Raw genomic sequence first — 23,342 nt, 5'->3', positions numbered from 1 at the left:
TAAATTCATTCATTTAAACACACTGTAGATAATTAAGTAGGAGATTAACAGTTATACTTATTGTATGTTACATTTTAAACTTAACATTTTATTCTTAATCTTAGTTTGTCACTGCTTTTATTTAATTTTTCTCATGAAAAGAAACAAATTAGGAAGTTACACTTAATCGGCCTTAAGCCAAAAGGCAGTAACCAATGTCTGAACCTTTCCCTGCACTTAAAGTGATTTATTTAAATAAACTTGTTCCAAATTGTTCTCTAGATGGAAGCACTGTGTTGCAGCTCGGAAGGAAAATCCCCCTTTTATGTTTGTTTACATTGCGGTTGCCAGGTCGGCCCTGTTTGAGAAGTTAATAAGTAAGGAACCAAGAGAAGCTTGTAAGAGATGAGATTAATCTGAAGGAAATATTTGGGAAATGCTCTTAATACCCTTCTTTGGTAACTTCTTCAGATCTATCTTGAGAGCGCTTTGTGAATCCGATCCCTGGAGGATTTGGTTTATTCCACACCGGGAAGCGTCTATTTTGATTTCACTCTTCACTTTACAGTACAGACCAAACCAGCTGCTCAGCTGACACTGTATTACATTACTGCATCATCTTCAGCTTCACAGGGGTTTTTCATCATTGGCCATCCAGTTATGGCTGCCTGAGGTTCATATGAGTTGACTGTTGGATATGTTATGACAATATCGCCATCAAGTGGAAAATAGCAATATCGCAGCACTATAGGGTTCAATGAAAATACTGTATAACTCTTTTTATAGAGAAACAAATACAGGCTATAAAATATTCATGAATGACAGGATGAGCTGCAGGGCTTTCACATGAATTTGAAAAGGTTAAAAAGTCTGACAGATTTCACAAGTTTAGGCTTCAGTTTGTTTGATAAGGTTTCTACATAATTTCTAAAATCAATGTTACAGAATAATATATAAAGAGGCCTTTTATGGGCAAAGTTCATTTCAAGAATGCAGTATATAGCTTTACTGCTCCTGTTGAGGAATTAGCAAAGTAATGTGATTACTAAAATAACAATAGGTTATATTTTAAAGTAGTCCATTCGCTTGGTGTATATAATTGCCACTAACATGTTTTGCTCTGAGGACTGACTTGGCAGAAAAACTCACGTGTTTAACGCCAGTCATGAATCTTTCCAGCTCTATGTGAGGAGCCGAGCCAGCGATACTGTAATCAGTCTCTTTGGTATTCTTATAAAGTCTGAAATCTTGACTTGGGTTGAAGCTTAGTACTGAATGATTACATAAAATGTCTTACATCCTTATGTAATGCTACCATTTATCCCCATGTGAGGAAACAGACTAGAAAGAAACCTGGGGGGGGGGGGGGGGGGGGGACTAGAGACAGAGAGAGGCTGAACTTCCCCCCAACTTTGTTTCTCAGAAATTCATTCATTTATGTGCTTTTTCCTTTAGTAATAGTTCAGAAAGTCAAAATAGAAAATCATAAATTAATCATGTAATAGCAACAAGTTGTTACTGTTGGTCCAGTACTATGTAATCCTTGATGGTGTTTTTTTTAATGACCAGAAACAATGTTGTGTGAACATACAAGTTAGTTTTACTGTAATTGACCTATGGCAGCAGCCTGTAGACCTGCTACTCAGAGCCAGATTAAGCTGTAAGTGGCAGTCATGTGACGTGTGCAGTACAGTACAGCGTGTAACAGGGAGCAGGAAGCTTAGTTATGTAGTTATGTAGCTCGCAGCCTCCTGCAGTCTTTCTAGGAATTATTCTGCCTCAGCTATTCCTGGAAATAAGCTTCAGTACAGTGAAGGCCGAGGCACGTGCCCAGTGTGTGTGTGTGTGAGGATATTACATAGATGCTTTGAGGAGTTTCTGAATGTTGGAGTTCTGCAAAAAACAAACAAAAAAAAGGAAAAGAAAAAGTGTAATAGCCAGTGTAATGTGTCCAGGGTTTGGTGAGAAAAGTGACATTTTGGCTGAAAATGAGTGTCATATATCATTGGAAATCTCACGTTGAGCTCTATTTGATGAACAAAAGAAAACATTTGTAACCATAAACAAAATTAAAATAAAGGACTGATGTAAAAACCTTAGATTCAATTTGGTGCATAAACTGCACTTAATACCTTTTTTTTTTAAATTTTTATAGAATTTCAATTTTCTGAATCCTAATCTCAGTAAAAGTATGAATGGTTCTGCTATACAATTGGGAAAAGGTCACTTATGCCACTTTTATTCTATAACCTTGCTGTCAGCTCGTGTATAGAAATAACACACACACACACACACACACATACACAGACTGTCCAATAGGAAGGTGCTCTAAATTCCCCTGCCATTTCTATACAGCATCCCAACAGAAATAAGGATGTACTTCTCATGTGCAGGCATGTGAGAGAGAGGCTGGATCTGTGCAGTATGTCATCCACTGGGAAAAACTTATACATGATGTAAGCACAGTGCACGTGCACGCACACACACACACACACACACACACACACACACACACACGCGCGTCATACTAATGTAAACAACACGACACCATGCCATTGCTTAACACTTCCTTGCTCATATATAGGCAGACTTTATTCAGTACTGTGCACAGGATGGGAGTGGCTATAACATGGACTTATGTTTATTTTCCAGATAGTTTTAAAAAGTAAATTCAAGCATGTTTGCGTGTGGCTGCATCACCACACAGTGAAGACAATCTTTCAGCTGTTTATCTCCTACATGCAAATGAACAATGACAAAGCAGGAAGAAGGATGAGTCTCCTGGTGTGACCTGAGGAGACAAAGATTCACATCATTAGCTGTCTTACATTCGATTCATATGCATCAAAGCTCATTTATTATATAAGGCATCTAATCCATATGAGCTGCAAAATGCCAGGTGAAAAATGCCAAATTCAAGATAAACACCATTTATAATATATGACACTAAAGTTAGAAAATATACATAAATATTGCATTCATTTCTTGCTATTTTAAATGAGCTGTGTGTCATAATTTTACAGACAGTTGAAGACGTTAATGAACTATTCAATGATTGGAGTCATTCTTATAGATTAAGATAATGTTGCTATTAACTTTTCATAAATGATTCATAGATAATATTCATATTTTTTTGGGGAAATTAAAATCAGAAACATACACAGCAAAATTGTCAGTGTTAATTTAACTGAGAGTGTAAAAATCTGGATTATGCCGGTGTTTAAGTTCACACGCATCAGAATTAATTTAACATTTGATAGTTTTGAACAGCCGCCCCAGAGCCATGTCAGCTCTATGAGTGGACAAACAACTCTCCAGTCAACACAAATAATTCAGTTCACTCCAAAATGAAATGAAATTTCAGTCATGATCTCCCCTCACCCCCATGTCAGTGGAAACTTTATAGAAGTTGGTAAAGCTATCAAAGACTGACATCCCAACCTTCTCCCAGTATATTGAAGTTAACAGGGCCATCTTTTTACTACTAAAAAAAAAATAAAACAAAAATAAAATGTCCATCAAATTTCTCCAAACAGCTCATGCAGAATAATCCAAGTGTTTTGTAGCCAAACGATTGCACTGGGGGTCTAAAAGTTAAATCTCTGCTTATACAATAGAGTGACTGTTGGAAAGTCTTAGAACAAAGCATTGTCAGTAATGAAAATAAAAATAAATAAATATTGGACTTACAGTTCAATTTGTTTGGCTGCAAAACACTTGGATTATTCTGCACCAGCTGTTTGGACGAATTTGATGGACATTTGATTGTTTATTGTTTTGTTTTTTTGATCTGTAAAGAAATGACCTGTTAACTTCAATAGTTTGGGAGAAAGCTGAGATGGAGCTATAACTCACTGTGTGTTTGGTGCTGCTACAAACATCAATAGGGGTGAGGAGATATTGCCTGAAATGTTATTTTGGGGTGAACTATTCCTTTAACGCTAGGAAATTTGCTGTGTAAGGGGAAACTACAATCCGCAGACTGAACATACCTGACTGACTCCATCCACTCGTTGGTGCTGAAGTGACGGGCTCTAAAGAAACAACCACAACCCACAATATTACATCTCACACATGGGCTGTGATAAGTAACATATGCGTACATTATGAACATAAACATCTCAGCCCCACGTATCACACTCACCCGTCATCATGGCCAGCTCAATGCTGTAGTCAGTGAACTCATGGCGTTTGCTCACGGAACAAACATGAGCCCCGAAATCCTCCATTTTGACCTCTTGGACAGTCAGTGTGATGCTGCCTGGTGTGTAGGAGATGGTGTAGCCCACAGTGCAGTTCTGGAAGGCCTTGTGTTTGATGTAGTGGCACAGCAGCTCGTTGCGCGGGCTCCTCCACTGCACAGAGAGCTGTGTGATGTGTGTGTGGTCCTCATAGTGGTACGAACACGGCAGGGTGACCCGCTGACCGGGCTGCGAGAGCACTTTCACAACGCTGCCTGGAGACAGAAGTGATGGGAGATCAGACCGTGAATGTGTGACGCATGGTGGCAAAATATTATAGGATATTTAAAGGAGAATACCAGTGCCATTAATTGAGTTACAGCCCTTTTACTTCTGCCTACGTCACATTTGCCCCAATCATTTTTAAAATAAAAACTTCACGCTTGAATTAACCTCTGTCCCGGCTAACAAAGAAGCCCCTAAATAAGAAGACATGGATGTGACGATAAAGTTTTAGAGGCGACATGTTTCTGGGGGATTATTTCCTGGGTGTCAGCTGATTGATGGGAGGCAGAGCGGAACGTAACGCAGCGCTGAGATGAAAACACTCAACACAATGAAATATGGAGAAGTTTGGCTTTAGTTTTACTGTGATGGATTCTCTCGCTCTGTGGAAGTTGTTTTTCATACTGGACTAGAATGAATGGCAGCAAATGGCTTCTTCTGAAATGAGTCTGATATCTCCAACTATGCTGACTGTGTGCAGAAACAGAGAGGAACCTGGACCACTGGCACAAACTTAAAGAAAAAACGCTGGTATTATCCTTTAACAAATAATGTCTTTATTATCTATGTGTCCAGACTAGATATTAAGAATACATCAGGGGACACAGTAAACACTAAAGTCATTCTCTCCATATTAAGTCATCGGCATTTCTGGACTTACCCTCTCCAACCAAGTGTGACAAAACCAATCCCAAGCACAGTGCAGCCGTCCTACTGTGTTCCAGAAATGTTGTTCTCCACATTTGGCAATAGATGAACTCTAAACGTTTAAATATTTACAACGTACATTATTTGGACGATCAAGATCCTGCATGAGGCACACAACAAACTTCAGAAATGACGCCTGCCTCTTCTTCACTTTTGTTTTTAATATCACCTTACATGCCTTGACATGAGTCATAACAGTGTACTGAATCTATGGTTACCAGGCATAGGAAGGCCCCTAAGGGTTTAGGCTGTAATTTGATCCTTTCAAATCAGAAGTAATCTTTCTGTTTGTGCAATCGTCCTGCAGTATTTGTGCATAAAGGATAAACTGGTACATCGCTAACATCACAGAAATCATTTTAATGTCAATCAGTGCCATTTACAAATAAATTGGAGGTTTCAAACACATGTACAGAAAGAATTCATTTTAGCTAAAAAGTCCCATTTTATAACCACCGATGCAATGAACATCATTACACTATGCACAAAGGGAAAAACACATACTGTACACTGGCACAGTCCTACTGATGCATATTTACATATACACACATGCATGCGCTCACACACACACACACACACACTCGCACACACACGCATACACGCACACACACACAATCTCTTTAAGTGAAGATGCATGAATTGAATTTACAGGTGCTCCATGACATACTTCATCACTGAACACTTCATTATCATAATACTTTACATCGAACCCTGCATGAATGTGCTGGCTCTCTCCGCTAAGCTCCATTTTGTGTTTAGCTTTTGGAGTTTCTGAGCACTAATGTTAATCCTTTACTTTTGGGGAAACAGTGCAGAGTGCAGAACCGGGCCTCAAATGATCCACTTCTGTTGTTTTGGACATGACAGCCAGGTCACAGCTTATCCCTGGTCCTGTGTGTCTACTGTGCCTGAAGCAGCACCTCAAAAACCCTGCTGTGAAGTACAAACTGATATCACATATCCACTGAGACACATAAAAAGACCATCACTGTACAAATACATTTCATATTTTACAGTTTTTTTTTTTTCTTCTGCATTCTTTCGCTTGTGCCTTCCTGGTGGCTCATGATGCTTGTGCTGCTGGAGGTTACTGGATGCCTCTGAATAAACACATGGCAAACACCATGGCAAAGAGCTGGGGAGAGAACAAGACAGACAGCTATCAGAGGACGTTGCAGGCATCCTTTCTTAAAGTGGAGCAGAAGGTCCAACCTCTTCATGCACTGATTCACTTCATTCAGACTCTGGGGATGTTAGGATGATGGCAGACATGCAGGGCGGCAGTACAGGGACAGGATTTTAATCAGGCCGGTGAGAGCCTGTAGGTGGAGGCTCTGGTGGAGGTCAAATCTCTCCAGAGACAAAAACACACACCAGCTGGCAGCCACAGCTCACACAGTGGTGTTAAAGTTAAAATCCACACTCAGATACTTTTACACTGTTAGATATCATCGATCTGTGATGTTCAACGCATTCCAGGAGTTATTTTCTGACGAAGTGTCGCAATTTACTTTTTTTTTGTGTACCCACTTTCCCTCAACCTGCCTCGTCTACTTCTACTTCCGTTAGTGATTTCCTACATTTCCCAGAATGCCTTTCGACCACCCTCAGACAAGGGGCGTGAACTTGTTGCATGAGTCATATATGTAGGTGGAGAGAGTAATAGCGATACATATACTAAGAGCAAGAGAGTAAAAGTAATTAGTTACAGTACCTTACTTCATTACTTAAAAAAGTAACTGGTTACTTTACAAAGTTACTCTTTATAAAAAGTAACTTATTAAAGTGCTTTTGTGTTCCCCACTTCAGAAACGTGCTGTAGCAACACAAAATGCAATGCAAGACTATTGCAGTATTGTTTTTAAAGATCAAATATACTTAGATTGTGTTTTTTCAATTAGCAGCATGTTGTCTGCATGAAAGCGATTTTCACTTTTTTCTACAATTTTTTAAAATTTTGTGCCAACAAAAATGAAACAATATGAAGAAAAATAAAAGTAACAACATTCTAACTTTTAAAAGTAACTAATAACAGATAACAAGAATTGAAAAACATGCACATTAAGTTACTAGTTACCACAAAAAAGTAACTCATTACAAAGTAACACCCCCAACACTGTTGATAATATTACTGATTAGTCTTGGCACACTTGTTTCTGTCTATACAAATCTACACTGAACTGTCCTGAACAACCCCCAGTGCTCCCTCCCTTACACACACACACACACACACACACACACACACACACACACACACACACACACACACACAAACAGACAAGGCAGAAGACCAACAAGTAGGTTAGGTTACAACCAGTGAATTATATTTAGACAAAGGAAGATGTGTGGGAACGTACTTCAATAGTCAGCACCACGATGGCCAGAGCTCCTGCCATGTAAATGTAGGTCTCAAAGTAGTCCACCATCGCTGAGTAACAGCCCTGCATGGAAAACACAGCTATGAGAACTGCAGTTAAATGAGAGCACAGTTATGAACCCATGCTGAATAACTTATATATCCTTTATGAAAAAGCATTGAACCGATATCCCTGATGTGAAAACCAGGCAAAACATGTGGTGTGTGTATTTTTCAGTTCAGTTCAGTTCAGTTTCAGTTTTTATTTATTTATAGCGTAACATCACCCCAAGGGGTCTCTGCACACTTCACAACAAAATAAAAGCATTTGAGAATGTATGCACACACACATGCATAACCACACAAACATTTGCACAGATATGCCCACATAGAGACATACCCACAAGGCAGGGATTATACCGAACATGGATACACATACACATGACAAAATTCAATACAAAATTAAAATCCACATGTATGTACATACTTGTGGCGAAGATGACCGAGGGGAAATAGTAGAGGTAGTAATAACCATAATAGTAACGATAGTAAAACATTGATAGGTTGTTACTAAGTGATAGTATGTTTATCTAGCCAGTGAAACTAGGGAGAGCCGTAGTGTAGAGAGAAAAGATGGGTTTTAAGCCTAGATTTAAAAATTTCAACAGAGTCCGCTTCTCTTACAGTCATGGGAAGGGTATTCCAGAGAGAAGGGGCGCGATGTGTAAATGACTCCTGTCAGTGCCCCTGACCAAGGCACTGGCAAAATAACTGGAATTGGTCCCCAGGCGCTGTATTGCGGCTGCCCACTGCTCCTAGTGTGTGTATAGGATGGGTCAAATGCAGAGGATAAATTTCCCCACGGGGATAATAAAGTATACAAATACAAAAATACAAATACAAATGCTCCCAACTGTTTTTTTGTTAAACCTGGAGACTGTCAGATAACCAGCACCTAGAGAACGTAAAGGCCGTCCTGGAATATATGGTTTAATCAAGTCAGATATGTAAGACGGTGCCAATCCATTCAAGGCCTTGTAGGTCAGGAGGAGCACCTTAAAATCAGCTCTGGCCTGTATCGGCAACCAATGCAGGGATGTAAGTGTTGGTGTTATATGGTCAAACTTCCTTGCTCTGGTTAGGACTCCAGCTGCTGCATTCTGGACTAATTGAAGACCCTTTGTTGTAGTTGAAGGTAGGCCGGAGAAGAGTGCATTGCAGTAATTTATTCTTGATGTTATGAATGCATGTACTAGAGTTTCAGCATCCGCCAAATGACAGAATTGGGCGACTCCTAGCTAAATTGCGTAGGTGGAAGAAGGCAGATTTAGTGATGTTTTTAATGTGTGGTTTTCTGCACAACAATGTGCTTTTTTCTGTGTATTTACTTGCACACTACATATGCAGTTACATACACATCAGGGTAAGAAATTAACCTTTTTTTTCAGGGGTACTTTTCAGGGGTACTTTTTGCCCCCTTGATCTGATTTTAAGGGGCATTGTGGTCCTTTTCGGGGTGAATTTAACTTAACCATAAATTTGCATTGCATATTGGAAAATAAAGACTCAATTTGTACCACTATGATTTGCTTTAACTTCTTTCTCACTGCTGGAAACTGGTGGCAGGCCTTACAGAAGAGGATGATGCCGTTTTCTCCTCTCTGTCCCCAAATGGCCCGTCTTCCACCCTCCACTGTTGAGTTTTTTACCATATTGATCATTTTGTATTTGGTTGATGCAGTGGTTTGTGTTGGCTTGGTATTTTCTTCTTCACAGCCTCTGACAAATCATCTACGGTGGCCCACGGGGGACAGTAGTCGCATTCAGGTATATTTGACAACTGAATGAAACAAAATGTACTTGGGTGAAGTGCAAAAAGGGTAGACTACTCCTAATATTTGAGGGCATTTATTGCTCTTTCATTTTTAATTTCACAGCCGTTTCATGAACTTTCAACTTTGCCCCAAACCTCCTGATACACATACTACATGTGCATTCACATGTTTAAAAGTGTGTGTGCATGTGTGTGTGTGTGTGTGTGTGTGTGTGACTAATGCATCTTCTCTTATGACCTTGTTGTGTCGGAAGGCCATGCTGCCGCTCACACACTGCTCCACACTGATGTAGTCCACGTCTCCAAGGTAACTGTTCCTCTGGCAACAGGCCTCAGGGACCATCTTATTGGGGCTGAGCAGCCTGAAGAGGCTCTCCTCGAAGTCCTCGGGGCTGCTAACGCCGCAGCAATCAAACTGTGTAAAGAGCATGAGAGCGGGAAAAGGACAGGAAATGAGACGGCAGTGCCACTGCTAAAACAGGCTGCAGAGACACAGACACTCTGACAGTGCTGCACTGTAATGTTGACACAAGGTTTTGATTATAATGTGGATAGAGGACAGCAAAAACAAAAGCAGACACAGTAATTGGAAAATCAATGCTTCACCGTGGTCATGATGGCGTTCCATGTGGATGTGAAGACGTCGGTGTTGTTGTGGCCTTGGTAGTGACGCTTCAGCTCTCTGGTGAAGTACTGTCTGGTCAGCTGCACAGAGGCACAATTCAGTTCAGTTCACTTCAATTCAGGAAATTCTACTTGTAGCCAGGTGCATAAAAACAAGCATGAATACACAAAAGTACATAAAACATAGCACAAACCACAAGAGTCATAACTTAAAGGAATAGTTCACCCCAAAATGAAAATGCAGTCATAATCCATCTTTGTACGCTCCAAAAAAGCCTAAAATGTCTGTCAAATTTTTGCTAACAGCTTGCTCCGCCCCCTAACATACACAATTGGCTATATAACAGTTTTCCAACTTCCATCAGAGCGCTGTAGGGTGCACATGTGACTGTTGACTAAGGAAAATATAGGAGATAATGAAATAAATATTAGACTTTTGGACTTGCAGTGCAATTTGTTTGGCTACAAAACACTTGGATTATGTTGCATGAACTGTTTGGAGAAGTTTGATGGACATTTTATACTTTTTTTGGAGCTGTAAAGAGATGACACCATTAACTTCAATAGAGTTTTGATTGACATTGGGGTGAGTAGATATTGACTGAATTTTCCTTTTTGGGGTGAACTATTCCTTTAAGAACATCATCATCCATCAAAAGAACAGCATTAAAAGAATAAAAAAAGCCACTGCATCATGCCTGTTGTTAAAACTTGACAGTCAGAAGGGAAACAGCATCACAACAGACAAACTGTCAATCACAGGCAACAACATAGCATGGTTATTGCCAATAAGTGTGCTAGTGGCATGCCCCTGGTCACAGCAATACATTGACACAGCAATATATATAATCTTGACTGTATAATGATTACTGCGCTCTTCCAGTTTTGCCTGCTAATCATGTGAATTGATCTGATTAACATTACTCACATGCTCCCGGAAGAGGAAAGCCAGGATGGCTGCTGCCAGCTCAGCCAGGAAGATGAAGAGGATGAGCATGAAGAACTGAGTTCAGAGAAGAAAGAAAGAAAGAGTCAGAATGTCTTACTATAGTCTACACATTGCCATATTCTGTATAGACTGTTGAGTTTTTTAGGACTCCAGATACTTGAAACAACCACTAGGGACTGTATATATTTTCCAAAAGAAATACATGTGGAAAAACTTCAAACACTCACAACACTGTAAACAAATAAAATAATGAAAATGAAATATTTGCTCCTGCAGCAACTAACAAATCCATTGACGGTGTATTAAGTTTACACAACATATACTATACTGCTAGTACTAAGTAGTAATAAGGATGCAGCCATACCATTCTCTATATATTTGAACTGCAGTCACATTCAGCTCCACTAGGTGGCTCACTTGGATTGTCTTACTGTGGTCTTGCACCCCTTACAGTTAGTTTACCCACCTTTTTATTTGTGGAATACAGTTTAGTCACCTTTTTAGGCTGATATGAGCCTTTATAAAACAAATTCATGATTTATTATATGAAGTAGTATCAACCTGATGTAAGATATATGGGGATAGGGTCTTTTAACTCAGACCATTTTCGACCTGGACCCTGTTTTCAAACCATTTTCCATCTACACCAATTGATTCAGACCAAAATCACGTCAATTGCTTCACTTTAGAGCTATTACGTTTTGTTAGCCTGGATGCAGCTTTCCATTACAGTCATAACAGGCCAATGGACTCTCCAAAAATAAAAAAAATAAAAAAACCCAAAAGCGTCCAAAGCATGTCTTTTTCATATTTAATTTTCAGTTTAGCCATGTGTAGCGACGGCCAAGGTAGCATCAAAACTGTGCGTGACCGGCTTGACTTTCGATAATTTTCCTTTACATCTTTTTACCCATGTCTCATTATAGAGTGAGCGATCAATATGTTGAAAAAGACTTACTTTGTGTGCTTACTCTGTGAGCATTCACTGGCCCTATAGGACTGTTTGGGAAAGTTGCACTCAAGATGTGAGTATAGCTCTAGAGTGAAGCAACTGATTTTAGTCAGAATCAATTGGTATGATGGAAAATAATTGGAAAATAGGGTCCAAAAGTGTCTAGAGTTAGGCGTTAGAGGGGGGAAAGCATAAATGAAAGCTTTTCTGAAAACATAATTTTCTAACACTGGTGTTTGTTTGACTGATGATGATCAGCACTGGATTTCAGAGTTAACACTATACTGCTTAGAAGGTTTCCAGAGAGTTAATTCCCTCTCTTCAATATAAATACAATATCAAACGACAATCTCCAGCTCCTCAAAAGACATTTACAGACTCCACGTTGACCACAGCAGACTCACAAAGAGCAGCAGGCACTTGTTCTCGCGGATGGCCCCGCAGCAGCCCAGGAAGCCCAGCAGGAACAGCATGCCTCCCATGGCCAGGATGACATAGACCCCAGTGAACAGCAGGGGGTTCGCCGCCACGATCTCCCTGAAGCCCATCGGGTCCACCAGCACCCACACACCCACACCCAGCAGGAAGGAGCCGCCCAGCTGGGAGAGAGGGGGGGCAGGTAGTTAGGTAGTTAGATGTTAGATAGGTAGGCAGGTAGTCTCTCCTCCCTCAACAACTACTGCTGTAATGCTGTAATCCATACCTTGTCATAATTTCATTCATGCATTTCGACTTAATGTGTATGACCCTCTTTTGCTATATTCTTATTTACATTCTGTTTTTCTTTGCTGTATCCTGCTGCAGTGATATTTGCTGCTGCAACAGCTGCACAGGGATCATTAAAGTTTCATCTTATCTACTAACTGGGAGACAACAAGCCAAGATGCTTGCTAGATGGAGGAATGGGGTAGAGATGATGTTTTTAATTTTCTGTGAAGTCTGCCGCCGCATTTTTTAAATATTTTTATCTTGTCAAAAATTCTTGAATGGTTACGTAAGCACCATGAGGACATTTTGAGTCAACCAAAACCTTTATAATTGTAGCACCTCAACTCTATATCTCACTGACAACTTGAGAATAACATTGAAGAATTGTTGATAGTATTTATTTGCATTTTGCTTGCTTTGATTTCAGTCTGAAACAGAGTAATAGTGCAGAGAAAGTGGTAAACTCACAAAGATGAAGAAGTTGAAGATGAACATGAGGTACTTCATACAGCTGAGGCAGTCCCCCTCCATGGCTGAGCCTCTCGCTGAAACCTCCCCCTGCCCCTGGACACACACACACACACACACACACACGTACAAATTGTTATTCAGTGAAAAACATACAAAACAACACAATACAATGCAAGAGAAAGAACATCCAAACACCGCAATGCCACAGTGCATAATCGGTCGTTTGATCCTCACTTGCATCATGTACTGAAACTGTCTGAATGCAGGCCGTTTGTTTTGACAGCCTCTTCAAAAGCCGTGCGGCAAAGTGTTTACTGGCTTGTCAAAGTCTGGTCCAGCCACAAAACATCAAACACTGTTAACCAAATCTTGGGAGGATCTGTGTTTGCGTGAAGCACATGTTACAAAAGGCAGTTATGCCTAGTGATGCAACAGCACGATGGTATAAAACATGTTACGCACACTTATTTTGCATGAATCGAAAAGGCTTAACTGTTGGGGTGAGAAAATAAAAGCCAACTGAGAGATCTCGGTCCCTGCAGTGACGAATGTCGCCGTTGTCAGCTTTTCAGGAACTAAGAAAAACAGCCTTGATTTCAGATTGACCGCCATGCATTTTTGAGTTTATCCAATGGGGTTTTGAAACGATTTTCTACGACAAAAGCGTTCTCAACCCATAGAGGAACCATTTAATCCTTCAAGTGAAATAAAAACATGAAGATCACCCAAACTTGAGTGAGGACATTCATTTAGAGCAGTGGTTCTCAACCTTTTTGGCTCGTGACCCCTTAAAAAAAAAGCTTACAGGCTGCATATGCAGTTCCACAAAGAATTATTTTCTCTTTTCAGGTTGCTTCATTTGATTAATTATCAGAGTCATAGAGGCTTAAAACTATACAGTATTTCACATGAAAAAAACAGAAATGAGAGAAAAATCTGAAGATCTGTATATTAGAAATGTGTTTTTCCTATCCCATAAATCATCTCACGACCCCCCCAAAATGATCTTGCAACACCCAGGTTGAGAACCACTGATTTAGAGTATGCAGCATCTTGCAGAAGGCATACATGGGATAAATTAAAGATAAATGTTCCAAAAGATACTAGACACTATCTCTGTCTCTAGCCCTCTGCCTCATCTGTGCTTGATATGAGCATGCAAAAGCACGACAGAGAAAAGCATGGTGACACATCCACAGTAACGGTTTTTGTGAGTTGTGGGGACGTGACACTGACAGCCTGTCCCTGTGGGATAGTGTGACACATGGAGGGACGTGGGCCGGTGGTGGTGAGGACATGTTGATGTAACGGGGCCATCAGTGGGGGTGTGAAGTGGACCAACTGTGCATTTATGGTCCCTGATGGTGTTTACCGGTTCAGACAAGATACCGCCACCTGTCACATCTGAGGGGACGGCGAGCAGTTCTGAAAACATTTTAACCGGGAAAGTCTTTAATCAGGGAGCAGGATTCCTGTGAGGGATTTCACTTATTTTTCCCCTTTTCAGCTTTTAAAGTGGTAATCTCCAAGATCTTGTCAATCAAACAGAGCGGGCGGTACTGTGACGTCTTTTTCCTTGGATTTTCTGTTGATGAAGGTTGAGTTGTGGCGCTCTTTTCTTTGTCTGTTCAGGCATGGTGGCTGTCGCTGCTCATGCTAACTACCCAGTTCTTCTTCTATTTATTCCAAACAAACTGGAAACATAAAACGCATCACTTCCTATACGCCAGAGGACTTTTCCCTGGAAAGACCTAGCAGACACCGGGTGTTTAGAACAGCATACGTAAAAGCTTTCTTGAGCTGGATATAGATTGAATCACTATTATATTAATCAGCAATCGAAAGTAGCAGAATGGACATTTATTTATATGAAAATGACGCAGATTGTTACTTTAACACATCTATATCAGGGTTAAAGTTGTTGTGGGTCTGCTAGTGCCCTTTTACTGTCTACATCTTGTTTACATTTTCCCAATCATTTTACAATGCATGCTGTATGTAATTTTTAACATTTACTTGTTTTTTGTTGTTTTTAAAATTTTAACTTTACGGTGTCAAACCTATCTTAAAATGAACTGCTGTCCTGGCTAACAAAGACACCCCAAATAAAAAGTCATGGATGTGACAGTAAAGTGTTTTTGAGGGATTATTTCCTGGAGGAGACTTCATTTCTTCCTGTGGTGTCAGCTGACTGACAGGAAGCAGAGCGGAGCGTAACGCAGCGCTGAGACGAAAACACTCGACTCAGCTCAATGAAATGAGGAGAAAACAGAAAGTTTGACCAAACCAAATGAAGGCTTCATGTTTACTGTGATGGATTCTCTCACACTCTGGAAGTTGTTTTTCATACTGTACAAGAATGAATGGCAGCAAATGGCTTCTTCTGAAAGGAGGAAAATGAGCGCTGATATCTCCAACTATGCTGACTGTGTGCAGAAACCAGCAGGAAGAATGGAGAGCAGAGGGGAACCTATAGACCACCGGTGCAAACTTAAAAAAAACACCTTTAGTATCCTTTTGGGTCTCTAAGATTTCAAACTGGCAGTGATGACTGGAAACCAATAGTTGTCCTATAAACAGCGTAGAGTGTCAACATGCCAGTTAACACCAGTAATTCCTGCTTATTTCCCATCCATCTCTTTGTTGGCCTTTGGGCTCTCAGCTGTGTAAATGTGTATTTACGTCCTATTTGACCGCTCTGTGTGCGGCTCTTACTCTAATGAAGTAAACGCCGGGTGCTCTTCTCTCACTGCAATTAAATGCAGGTTTTGTGACTGACAGTGCACTCTGGGTAATTGCAGTCTCTGTGGGTGAGGTCCGGGTTAATGAAGTAACCCCATATATAATGTGTTGGGAATTTGTCCATACATACACTCAGCAATATTAACACACCTCTTACCAACAAAATTACAAAGGAATTGCAATTGCACAAAAATCGCAACAAGGAAACCTGAAAACAGAAAGCAGTGCCGTGATTACAAAAAGAAAGGCCCCAAGAGCAAAACACAATGAGAAATATTGTGATTAGAAAAAACAAGCAAGAATACACAAAGAGCTGTCAAAAAGAACAAAATGTAAAAAACAAAAAGCATTGTTGCTGTTACAAAGAAAACATGATTACACACAGACTTGCTGCAATCACAAACTTGCTGCTGTAATTACAAAGAAGGAAAGGCAATTACAAAAGCAGCCATCTTGATGAAGAACCAACAGGGGCCACAAATGCAAAAACAGGGCTGTCACAATTACAATTAATCGCAATTTAATCAATCATAATTATGATTACATTACTACAATTATATTTAAGAAGCAAACTGAAATCCCAAAGCAGCTGTTGTGGATGGAAAGATGGAAATACTGTAATTCACACCAACCGCCGTCACAATTACAGAAACTGCTGGACAATCTCTGTCAGTTCTTACACTTTGAAAGTACAGCAAATTTAAATTTAAAGGAGATTTTCCTTTCCTTAACTTCGAACACTACATATTCCTGAGGCTGGGTAGGCTTTGTAATACACAGTAAATACAGTTGGGGCTGTTTGAGAAGAAAGAAGGGGTTTTAAAGAAGTGGTTTAATTGTTTATGCATCAAAGGATTTACGCTCTTTATTACAAGCGTTATGGATAATTCATACTGTTTTTTGGGGAAACGTGGCATCATTAAACAGCATTACACGCATGCATCTCATACTGTGCCTACTGCATGTTGTTTTTATCAGGTTGAGCATCAATATTTTTTCCCATTTTCAAATCAGTAAAGCCACACATTGTGTTAGATGCTTTTTATTCTGGGAAGCAAAACTGAAAGACGTCAAACATGGGTTAAACTCCTTTAGTTCACGTTTCATTGCTTTTGTTTTATGTTCCTGTCTTGGGAATTGAGACTTTTTTCCTTTTTGAATTTACCTCAGACTCTTTTGTATTTGCTGCCTTTATGAATATGACACATTTCCAGCTCTTTTTATAAGCACAACAATTCTTTCAGTGTTGCTTTCACATTTGTTTTATTTTTTCTAATGGCACAGATTTTTTTTAATCATGTTTCCAACTTTGTAATCACAGCTGTCTTTGTTACAATCTTTCCTTCTTTGTAATCATAACAGCTTGTTGCATTTGAGTGTCTTTCTTTCTTTGTAATTGTAATTTCCACCTCATGGCTACCGTACACACACACACACACACACACACACACACACACACACACACACACACACACACACACACACACACACACACACACACACACACACAGCAAACGCAGAGTGGTGCTCCAGTCCCATTTCGCAGCTGTGGCTCCTTTCAAAAATAGGTCTGGGGGCAGCTGGGTAATTTCACGCAGCCAGACAGAGAATGGCCACAAATAATTCCCTCTCCCCTCTACAGTCATGGAGAGCCGCTTTGGTGTGATTCAATAATCCTTTAGCCTACTTCTCCCTGGGGCGGTTTCCTGTGGTGCGACGCTGGAGATCCTTCAGGTGTTGGGTTTAATCGACCCGCACTGGGACGGCCTGTATGTACAGTAAATGTACGTATATGAGCATCTGGTGTGTGTGTGCGTGTGTGTGTGTATGTGTCTGATGTGTGTTTATGTGTAGCCCACTCCTCACCAAGTATTTCAATAAGTTATGAAATGCCTGACAGTCAATCAGTATTGTAAGTGCTCCATTGTCTTTAAAGGAATAGTTCACCCCAAAACAAAATTCAGCCCTCGTCGTTCCATCTCCGTATTCTTCCAAACTATTGAAGTTAATGGAGCCGTCATATTACAGCATAAAATGTCCATCAGATTTCTCCAAACAGCTTGTGCAGCATAATCCAAGTGTTTTGTAGCCAAACAATTCCACTGCGGGTCCACAAGTCCAATATTTACCATTTTGTCTCCTGTATTTTTTCCCCCCTGTATTTTAAACATTATAAACGGCACAAGCTGTTCGGAGAAATGTGATGGAAATGTTATACTTTTTTTTTTGTGGCTGTGAAAAGATGGCCACCGTTAACTTCAATAGTTTGGGAGAAGCCTGAGATGGAACTATGGGAGCCAACCCGCTGTGTGTTTGGTGGTCCAACAACCTTCAATGGAGTTTCAACTGACATAGGAGTGAGTAGATAATCACTGAATTTTCATTTTTGGAGTGAACGATTCCTCTAAAACTCTTTCCACAGTAAGACATTACTTCTGCTGACACCAAATATTTCTCAAAGTTCTACCTCTACAGTGACACTCATTGGACAAGACACCTCTATTTGCATTTATAATACGACCACTAGCCCACAGTGTTGAGGACTGCACCGTCAGCGTACTGTAGAAGTGCAACAAGACACCAGTATGAGGCCCCAGGCTCTCCGCGGCCAGTGTGTGCAACCGTTCCAGTGAGGCAGTGATAACCCACCAGTGACAGGAGGCTCCAGCCCAATAAATCACAGTGTCAGAGGCACTGGGAGGAAGTGCAGCGTACACAGAAGTGTTTTCCCTCAGTGCCGCAGAGGTAGTGGACCTAGATTGCCTTCATCCATCAGAATAGTGCTGCGCGGCAATGAGTGGGGACAGCGGGTTAAGCCAAATGGATTTAATTTTTCTGCTTCCGTAGATTAGTAATGAAAGAACAATGTAAACGTGGATAAAGTGCCACGGCTTCTTAAAAAAGCAAACTAATGGGAAATCTCGGGGTGGCGGATGCTTGTTGCTGTCCCTGTGTGGTTTCTGATATTCTGAATGCAATGACATATAAGATAACTGAGGTAACAGCTAAGAGTTTCGTTCCTGTGTTCAGATACTTTGCTGACATGGATTGCACTGCATTGATTGTGAATGAGTATCAATAGATCCTTTACGCTCAATGTGAACTTAAAGGAGAAATCCACCCTCAGATACTCTTACAATGTTAGATCTCAACAATCGGTGATGTTCAGTGCAGTCCAGGATTTATTTTGTGATTTAGTGTTGTAATTTATTTTTTGGTGTACCCACTTTGCCTCAACCTGCCTCATCCATTTCCTACATTTCCCATAATGCCTTTCAACAACCCAGGGAACAAAGGGACTTGCTGCTTTCAATCAAAGCAAGATTTGTAAGATGTATTTGTTACGATTGTTGAATGTCTGTGAAAACGGTGAGTCTAGAAAGAAGCCCTTGCTCTTTCTAGCCCTTGCAACTTATTGTTTGCCACCAGACAATTCACATAGAATCCAAATGTACTGCATGTCTGTAGAGTAGAATGACTGTCTGCTGTTTATTGCATGTCCTGATCTGTCCCCTGGCACTAAATGGAAGGTCTTGTTGTCCTTGTGGCAGGTGAGCCAATATGTCTACATGTTGATAAGTTCCTGCACTGATGTCACCAAGACAAATTACTGTGCATCTACTGTATCTCGCAAATAAAGTGATTCTGAAATAGCTTTTGCTTCAAAGGAGAAAATGACTCAAACATGTATTTGTGCACTAGTGGTGATCCTGGAACAACCCCCAGTGTTACCTTCCGCTTGACAACACAGCTAACAAACCATGAAGAGACACAAAACTGTTAATGGCCTCTTTGCTACTGACTGCACTATATAGATTGTTTTTCCTTTCAGTCCGTTAGCCAGTTACTGTCAACAAACTAGATTAGCAACGTTGACTGGCTTTCATCTCGTTTGGAGGCGAACTGGATGAGAGATACTGGTGAAATGGGGGGAGAGAAATTTTAGAAAAAGCAAGCCTCGGGGGAGTGTTTTCAAAGAGCTGTTTATTCCCACTCCCCCTCTCTCTGTCCTCGCTGAAAGCTACCTGTTGTGAAAACCATTCGCATGAACAGCCACTCCCTTTGAGGGACTGCCACCAGGCCTCACAACCATAAATAAACCCGGGCAAGGGAGACATCAAATTATCTTCATTTGCTCTTCATATTTCACTCACTTCAATTTTGGAGAGGCCCTGAGACGCATACCAAATAAAAATGGATGGATAAAGAAAAGATATGAAAGAGATGGGGGCAACATGAACTCATCAAATTTGTCTGAAACGCAGATTACATGTTGTGGACACAAATTATGTGAAAATTACGTTCCTCTACCACAAATCTGATTCTGTGACAACAGCACTAAAACAACTTTGATTAAGGTTAGGGTTAGATTATGGTTAAGGTTAGAAAACTAAAACAACTAGGCTATGAAAGGTTAGAATTAAGGTTATGATTAGGTTTAGGCAACTAAAACTACTTGGTTAAGGTTAGGGAAAGGCTTTGGTAATGGTTAAATAAGAAAGGGTTAGTTAAAAAGTTACCAATTAAAACTTAACTCTGAAATGTTCTTGGTACCGACATTGCTAGGTAAACTGGTTTATCTGAATGAATAACGCTAGTTTTATATATATGCCAATTTTCTGGGTTTGTTTCCCACGCCAAGTGTGATGCAAGTTAAAAATGGCTGCCATGGGAATAATGTCAATTGTATTATTGAATGGGTTGGTCTAAATCTGACAGTTTAAGCGTTTAACAAATGCAGTGCAACACACTACAAGACGACACAAACACACAATTTATCCAAAAGGTATCACGAGCAGAGGTTGTTCTAAACTAAATGTGATAAAGTAAATGCCTCAGCTATGTCACTCAATTAAGTTGCACTTCAGTTGTTAAAAATGAATAGTAGTTTGTGTAAAATAAATGCCCATGAATTTTTTAAAATGGCAAGGACTACTTGAGTGCTCATTTGTGATAAAATGCCTGAGTTCTGTCACGCATATTTTTGCAGTTAAACGTTTAGACGAGGTGAACACAATGCTCTCTTCCAAGTTGAACCAGTTTCTTAGAGTCCAATTCAGGTGAAAGTGATGTGAGCGCTGGGTATGCACATGAGGAAAGGTTTTATCCTAAAATAGAGTTTAAAATTCAATAATTTACCTCCTACCTAAAATACTACACTCAGTATTGGCAAACATGTCATGTTTTAGTCAGTGCCGCGGGTTCTGCCTTTCCAGCCTGTTAGGTTGGAGCTGTTATCCATGTTGACATGATGAGGAGAAAGATCCCCAGCCCCCCCTTCTCTGAGGAAATGCTCTCTGCTGGTCAAACTGGACTCAGGCTGCTGTAAAGTGATGCTGAAGTTTGGTAGTACATTGAGTTGTGTAGCTTCCTGGCCATGATATAACCCCAAAATCGTTGATTCTCTGTTATCTGTTGTTGCTCCGGGGCTCCGATGGAATGAAGAAAATAGTACGTTTATCAATAATTGTAAATAGGCGAAAAAAAGGTGGGAGACAGGACTTTGACAAAGCAGATTCTTCCAAAATATAAAAAACAAGTCTCTCACTTTTTTACACCTATTTAGAATTATTGGTAAACTTTTCTTTCCTCTGAGCCGATTTTGGTGTCACACTTGTTGAAAGGTTTAATAACATAAAGAAAGTGATTCACTTAAAAACAGAATGACTAGTTTTCTTTATATATTGTCAGAATCTGCTTTTTGTTCGTGTTCGTTTATGTGCTAGAAGTGTGATTTTCAGACCTGTTCCTCCGTACAATGGCAGTGAATGGAGAGAGAAAAAAACACAATTCTCCAATCGTCTCTACAGGAAAAACAGATAACAGAGAATCGCCTATTTTTGGTAGTACCCAAGATACTACTAAAGTTCAACATCACTTTAAGTCTAGTGAGGGCTGAGGACTGAACAGTCAAGCTCACCATCTGCCAAGGCTATACACTTGCATGTGTGTGTGTGCTTAAGTATGTGTGCACGGGCAACACCAAGTATTAATACATCATAATCTAATCATGATCATACAATCTATGCGGTACACTTAGTGGGAAAATACCAATATTTTCCCTGACTGCAGCAGTCGATCATACTGCAATCTTTCAGTACACGCGCATAAATAAATACTCATGAGGTTCCAGATAAACTAATACATCTCTACTGAAATAGTTGGTGCTCTTGAACATCAAAGACATCTGGCTGCGTAAACAAGTCATTTTTCATTAGACTTCATTTTATAGAGAACCTGAAGTCTGGGCTCTGTGAGGATTTACATTCATTACTCTGTCTGTCTGCTAGGATGAGCGGCCATATCTGTTTGAATTCTATTGATCGGCTCTATTGTCCCAAAGCAGCCTGACAATGTGACCTGACAGCCAAAATGAGAACAAGCCGGACCTTGGCAATAATCTGTATGGCACAATATATAAGAGAGTGTTGTTGGCATGAGGCAAAAATGTTAATTTTCAGAGTCATGGGAAAGGAGTTATTAAACTGAAATCTGTGGATCTGGATGAATCAAAGTGTTTCAGTGAAGGGGGAACTGTATGATAGGTTGGGACTAAGTAGCAACAGAAAGCATCATACCATATGTACCTGTTAATGGCTCTTGGTTTCAAATGGAGGTGGGAGAATGACGTCTTCAACCCTTCTTTAGCCTTTGACCTCGCACCACTTTACATTAGCTGTAGATGAGAGAAAGAAGAAGAGTAACGATGATGATAGGAACAGCCAAAAAGGAAGATATAACACATTTTGTCACTTCAAGGCCCCCAGGACTCACGGTGACACTGTAAACCATGCCATCTGACTTGGACTTATTACCATATTTCAAATGAAAGCAATGTAATATTTTGTTTCCAGTTCATATTCGACTATGAATATTACAGAAAAATAGGAAAAGACACCGGCTAACTGGGTCCTTTTCTACTACAGCACATGGTTTGTTCTTCAATAAAAGATATAAACATCCTTTTCAATCTCAATCAGATGAGTGAGTATGTTCCCTGTGTTTACTATTACTCTTGCATCTTATATTTTACCTATTTTACAGAGATGAAAATAATCCATGATAACATGTGATGGTGTCTGCGGTCCTTTCATCCACTAGCTCACCATTATCAAACTAATTTACCATTAAAAGCGGCTGCAATTTGTTAATTTTATTTGGTTACAAATATATTCACATATTTTATAGTTCCATGATTCACAAGATTATTTAAAGCTCCAAAACTGGAGCTTGAAAATTCACACTGACTCCTTTTGGACACAGGATACTGTATCCTGGGCCATGCAGGCTACCTAATGCCCAGCTGTTTCTATAGCAACCACCAGAGGAGAGCGGGGATAAAATCATGATCGATGCTGTTGCTGCAACGGTATGTTAACTACAAAACATTTGGCCATGGGAAATGCCCCCGGATTGAAAATCACATCAGTAATGAGAATGATTCATCATGCTGGTGGTTTTCTGTTCTACATGATCCACAGTTCATGATTCATGATTTGTTTTTAACACACGATTCACAAATGCAGGCCTGTTTGTCACCAAAACCAAGACTT

At 40.1% G+C, this 23,342-nt stretch overlaps 2 protein-coding genes across 2 annotated transcripts; both read right to left on the bottom strand.

Annotated features, from left to right (window-relative positions):
- Window positions 1-2,569: 2,569 nt before the first annotated feature.
- On the bottom strand, window positions 2,570-5,270 carry LOC144539621 (uncharacterized). Its single transcript, XM_078285285.1, has 4 exons — window positions 5,107-5,270; window positions 4,124-4,435; window positions 3,972-4,013; window positions 2,570-2,770 (listed from the first exon to the last, which is right to left on the bottom strand). Exons 1-4 carry the CDS (start codon window positions 5,186-5,188, stop codon window positions 2,715-2,717), a joined length of 492 nt encoding a protein of 163 aa, XP_078141411.1. The 5' UTR covers window positions 5,189-5,270; the 3' UTR covers window positions 2,570-2,714.
- Window positions 5,271-5,507: 237 nt separating this feature from the next.
- LOC139915753 (tetraspanin-18B-like) lies at window positions 5,508-22,432 on the bottom strand. Its single transcript, XM_078284833.1, has 8 exons — window positions 22,377-22,432; window positions 13,045-13,140; window positions 12,273-12,467; window positions 10,896-10,970; window positions 9,950-10,048; window positions 9,582-9,758; window positions 7,511-7,594; window positions 5,508-6,288 (listed from the first exon to the last, which is right to left on the bottom strand). The coding sequence occupies exons 2-8, from the start codon at window positions 13,105-13,107 to the stop codon at window positions 6,241-6,243; spliced, it is 741 nt and encodes a 246-aa protein (XP_078140959.1). The 5' UTR covers window positions 13,108-13,140; window positions 22,377-22,432; the 3' UTR covers window positions 5,508-6,240.
- Window positions 22,433-23,342: the final 910 nt, after the last annotated feature.

The sequence above is a fragment of the Centroberyx gerrardi genome, chromosome 1, assembly GCF_048128805.1.
Source record: "Centroberyx gerrardi isolate f3 chromosome 1, fCenGer3.hap1.cur.20231027, whole genome shotgun sequence".
Lineage (NCBI taxonomy): Eukaryota > Metazoa > Chordata > Actinopteri > Beryciformes > Berycidae > Centroberyx > Centroberyx gerrardi.
This window is presented reverse-complemented; position numbering and strand designations above follow the sequence as displayed.

What these genes read in the sequence shown, in the direction of transcription:
- LOC139915753 (XM_078284833.1), bottom strand. Translation starts at nt 13,107, where the DNA reads ATGGAGGGGGACTGCCTCAGCTGTATGAAGTACCTCATGTTCATCTTC. An exon ending in GGAACGCCATCATGACCACG is followed by an intron (nt 9,759 to 9,949) that starts GTGAAGCATTGA and finishes CTCTTTACACAG; the next exon opens with TTTGATTGCTGCGGCGTTAG. An exon ending in TCGTGGTGCTGACTATTGAA is followed by an intron (nt 6,289 to 7,510) that starts GTACGTTCCCAC and finishes TTCTCTCCCCAG; the next exon opens with CTCTTTGCCATGGTGTTTGC.
- LOC144539621 (XM_078285285.1), bottom strand. Translation starts at nt 5,188, where the DNA reads ATGTGGAGAACAACATTTCTGGAACACAGTAGGACGGCTGCACTGTGC. An exon ending in GTCACACTTGGTTGGAGAGG is followed by an intron (nt 4,436 to 5,106) that starts GTAAGTCCAGAA and finishes TTCTGTCTCCAG; the next exon opens with GCAGCGTTGTGAAAGTGCTC. An exon ending in GAGTGGATGGAGTCAGTCAG is followed by an intron (nt 2,771 to 3,971) that starts GTATGTTCAGTC and finishes TTGTCTCCTCAG; the next exon opens with GTCACACCAGGAGACTCATC.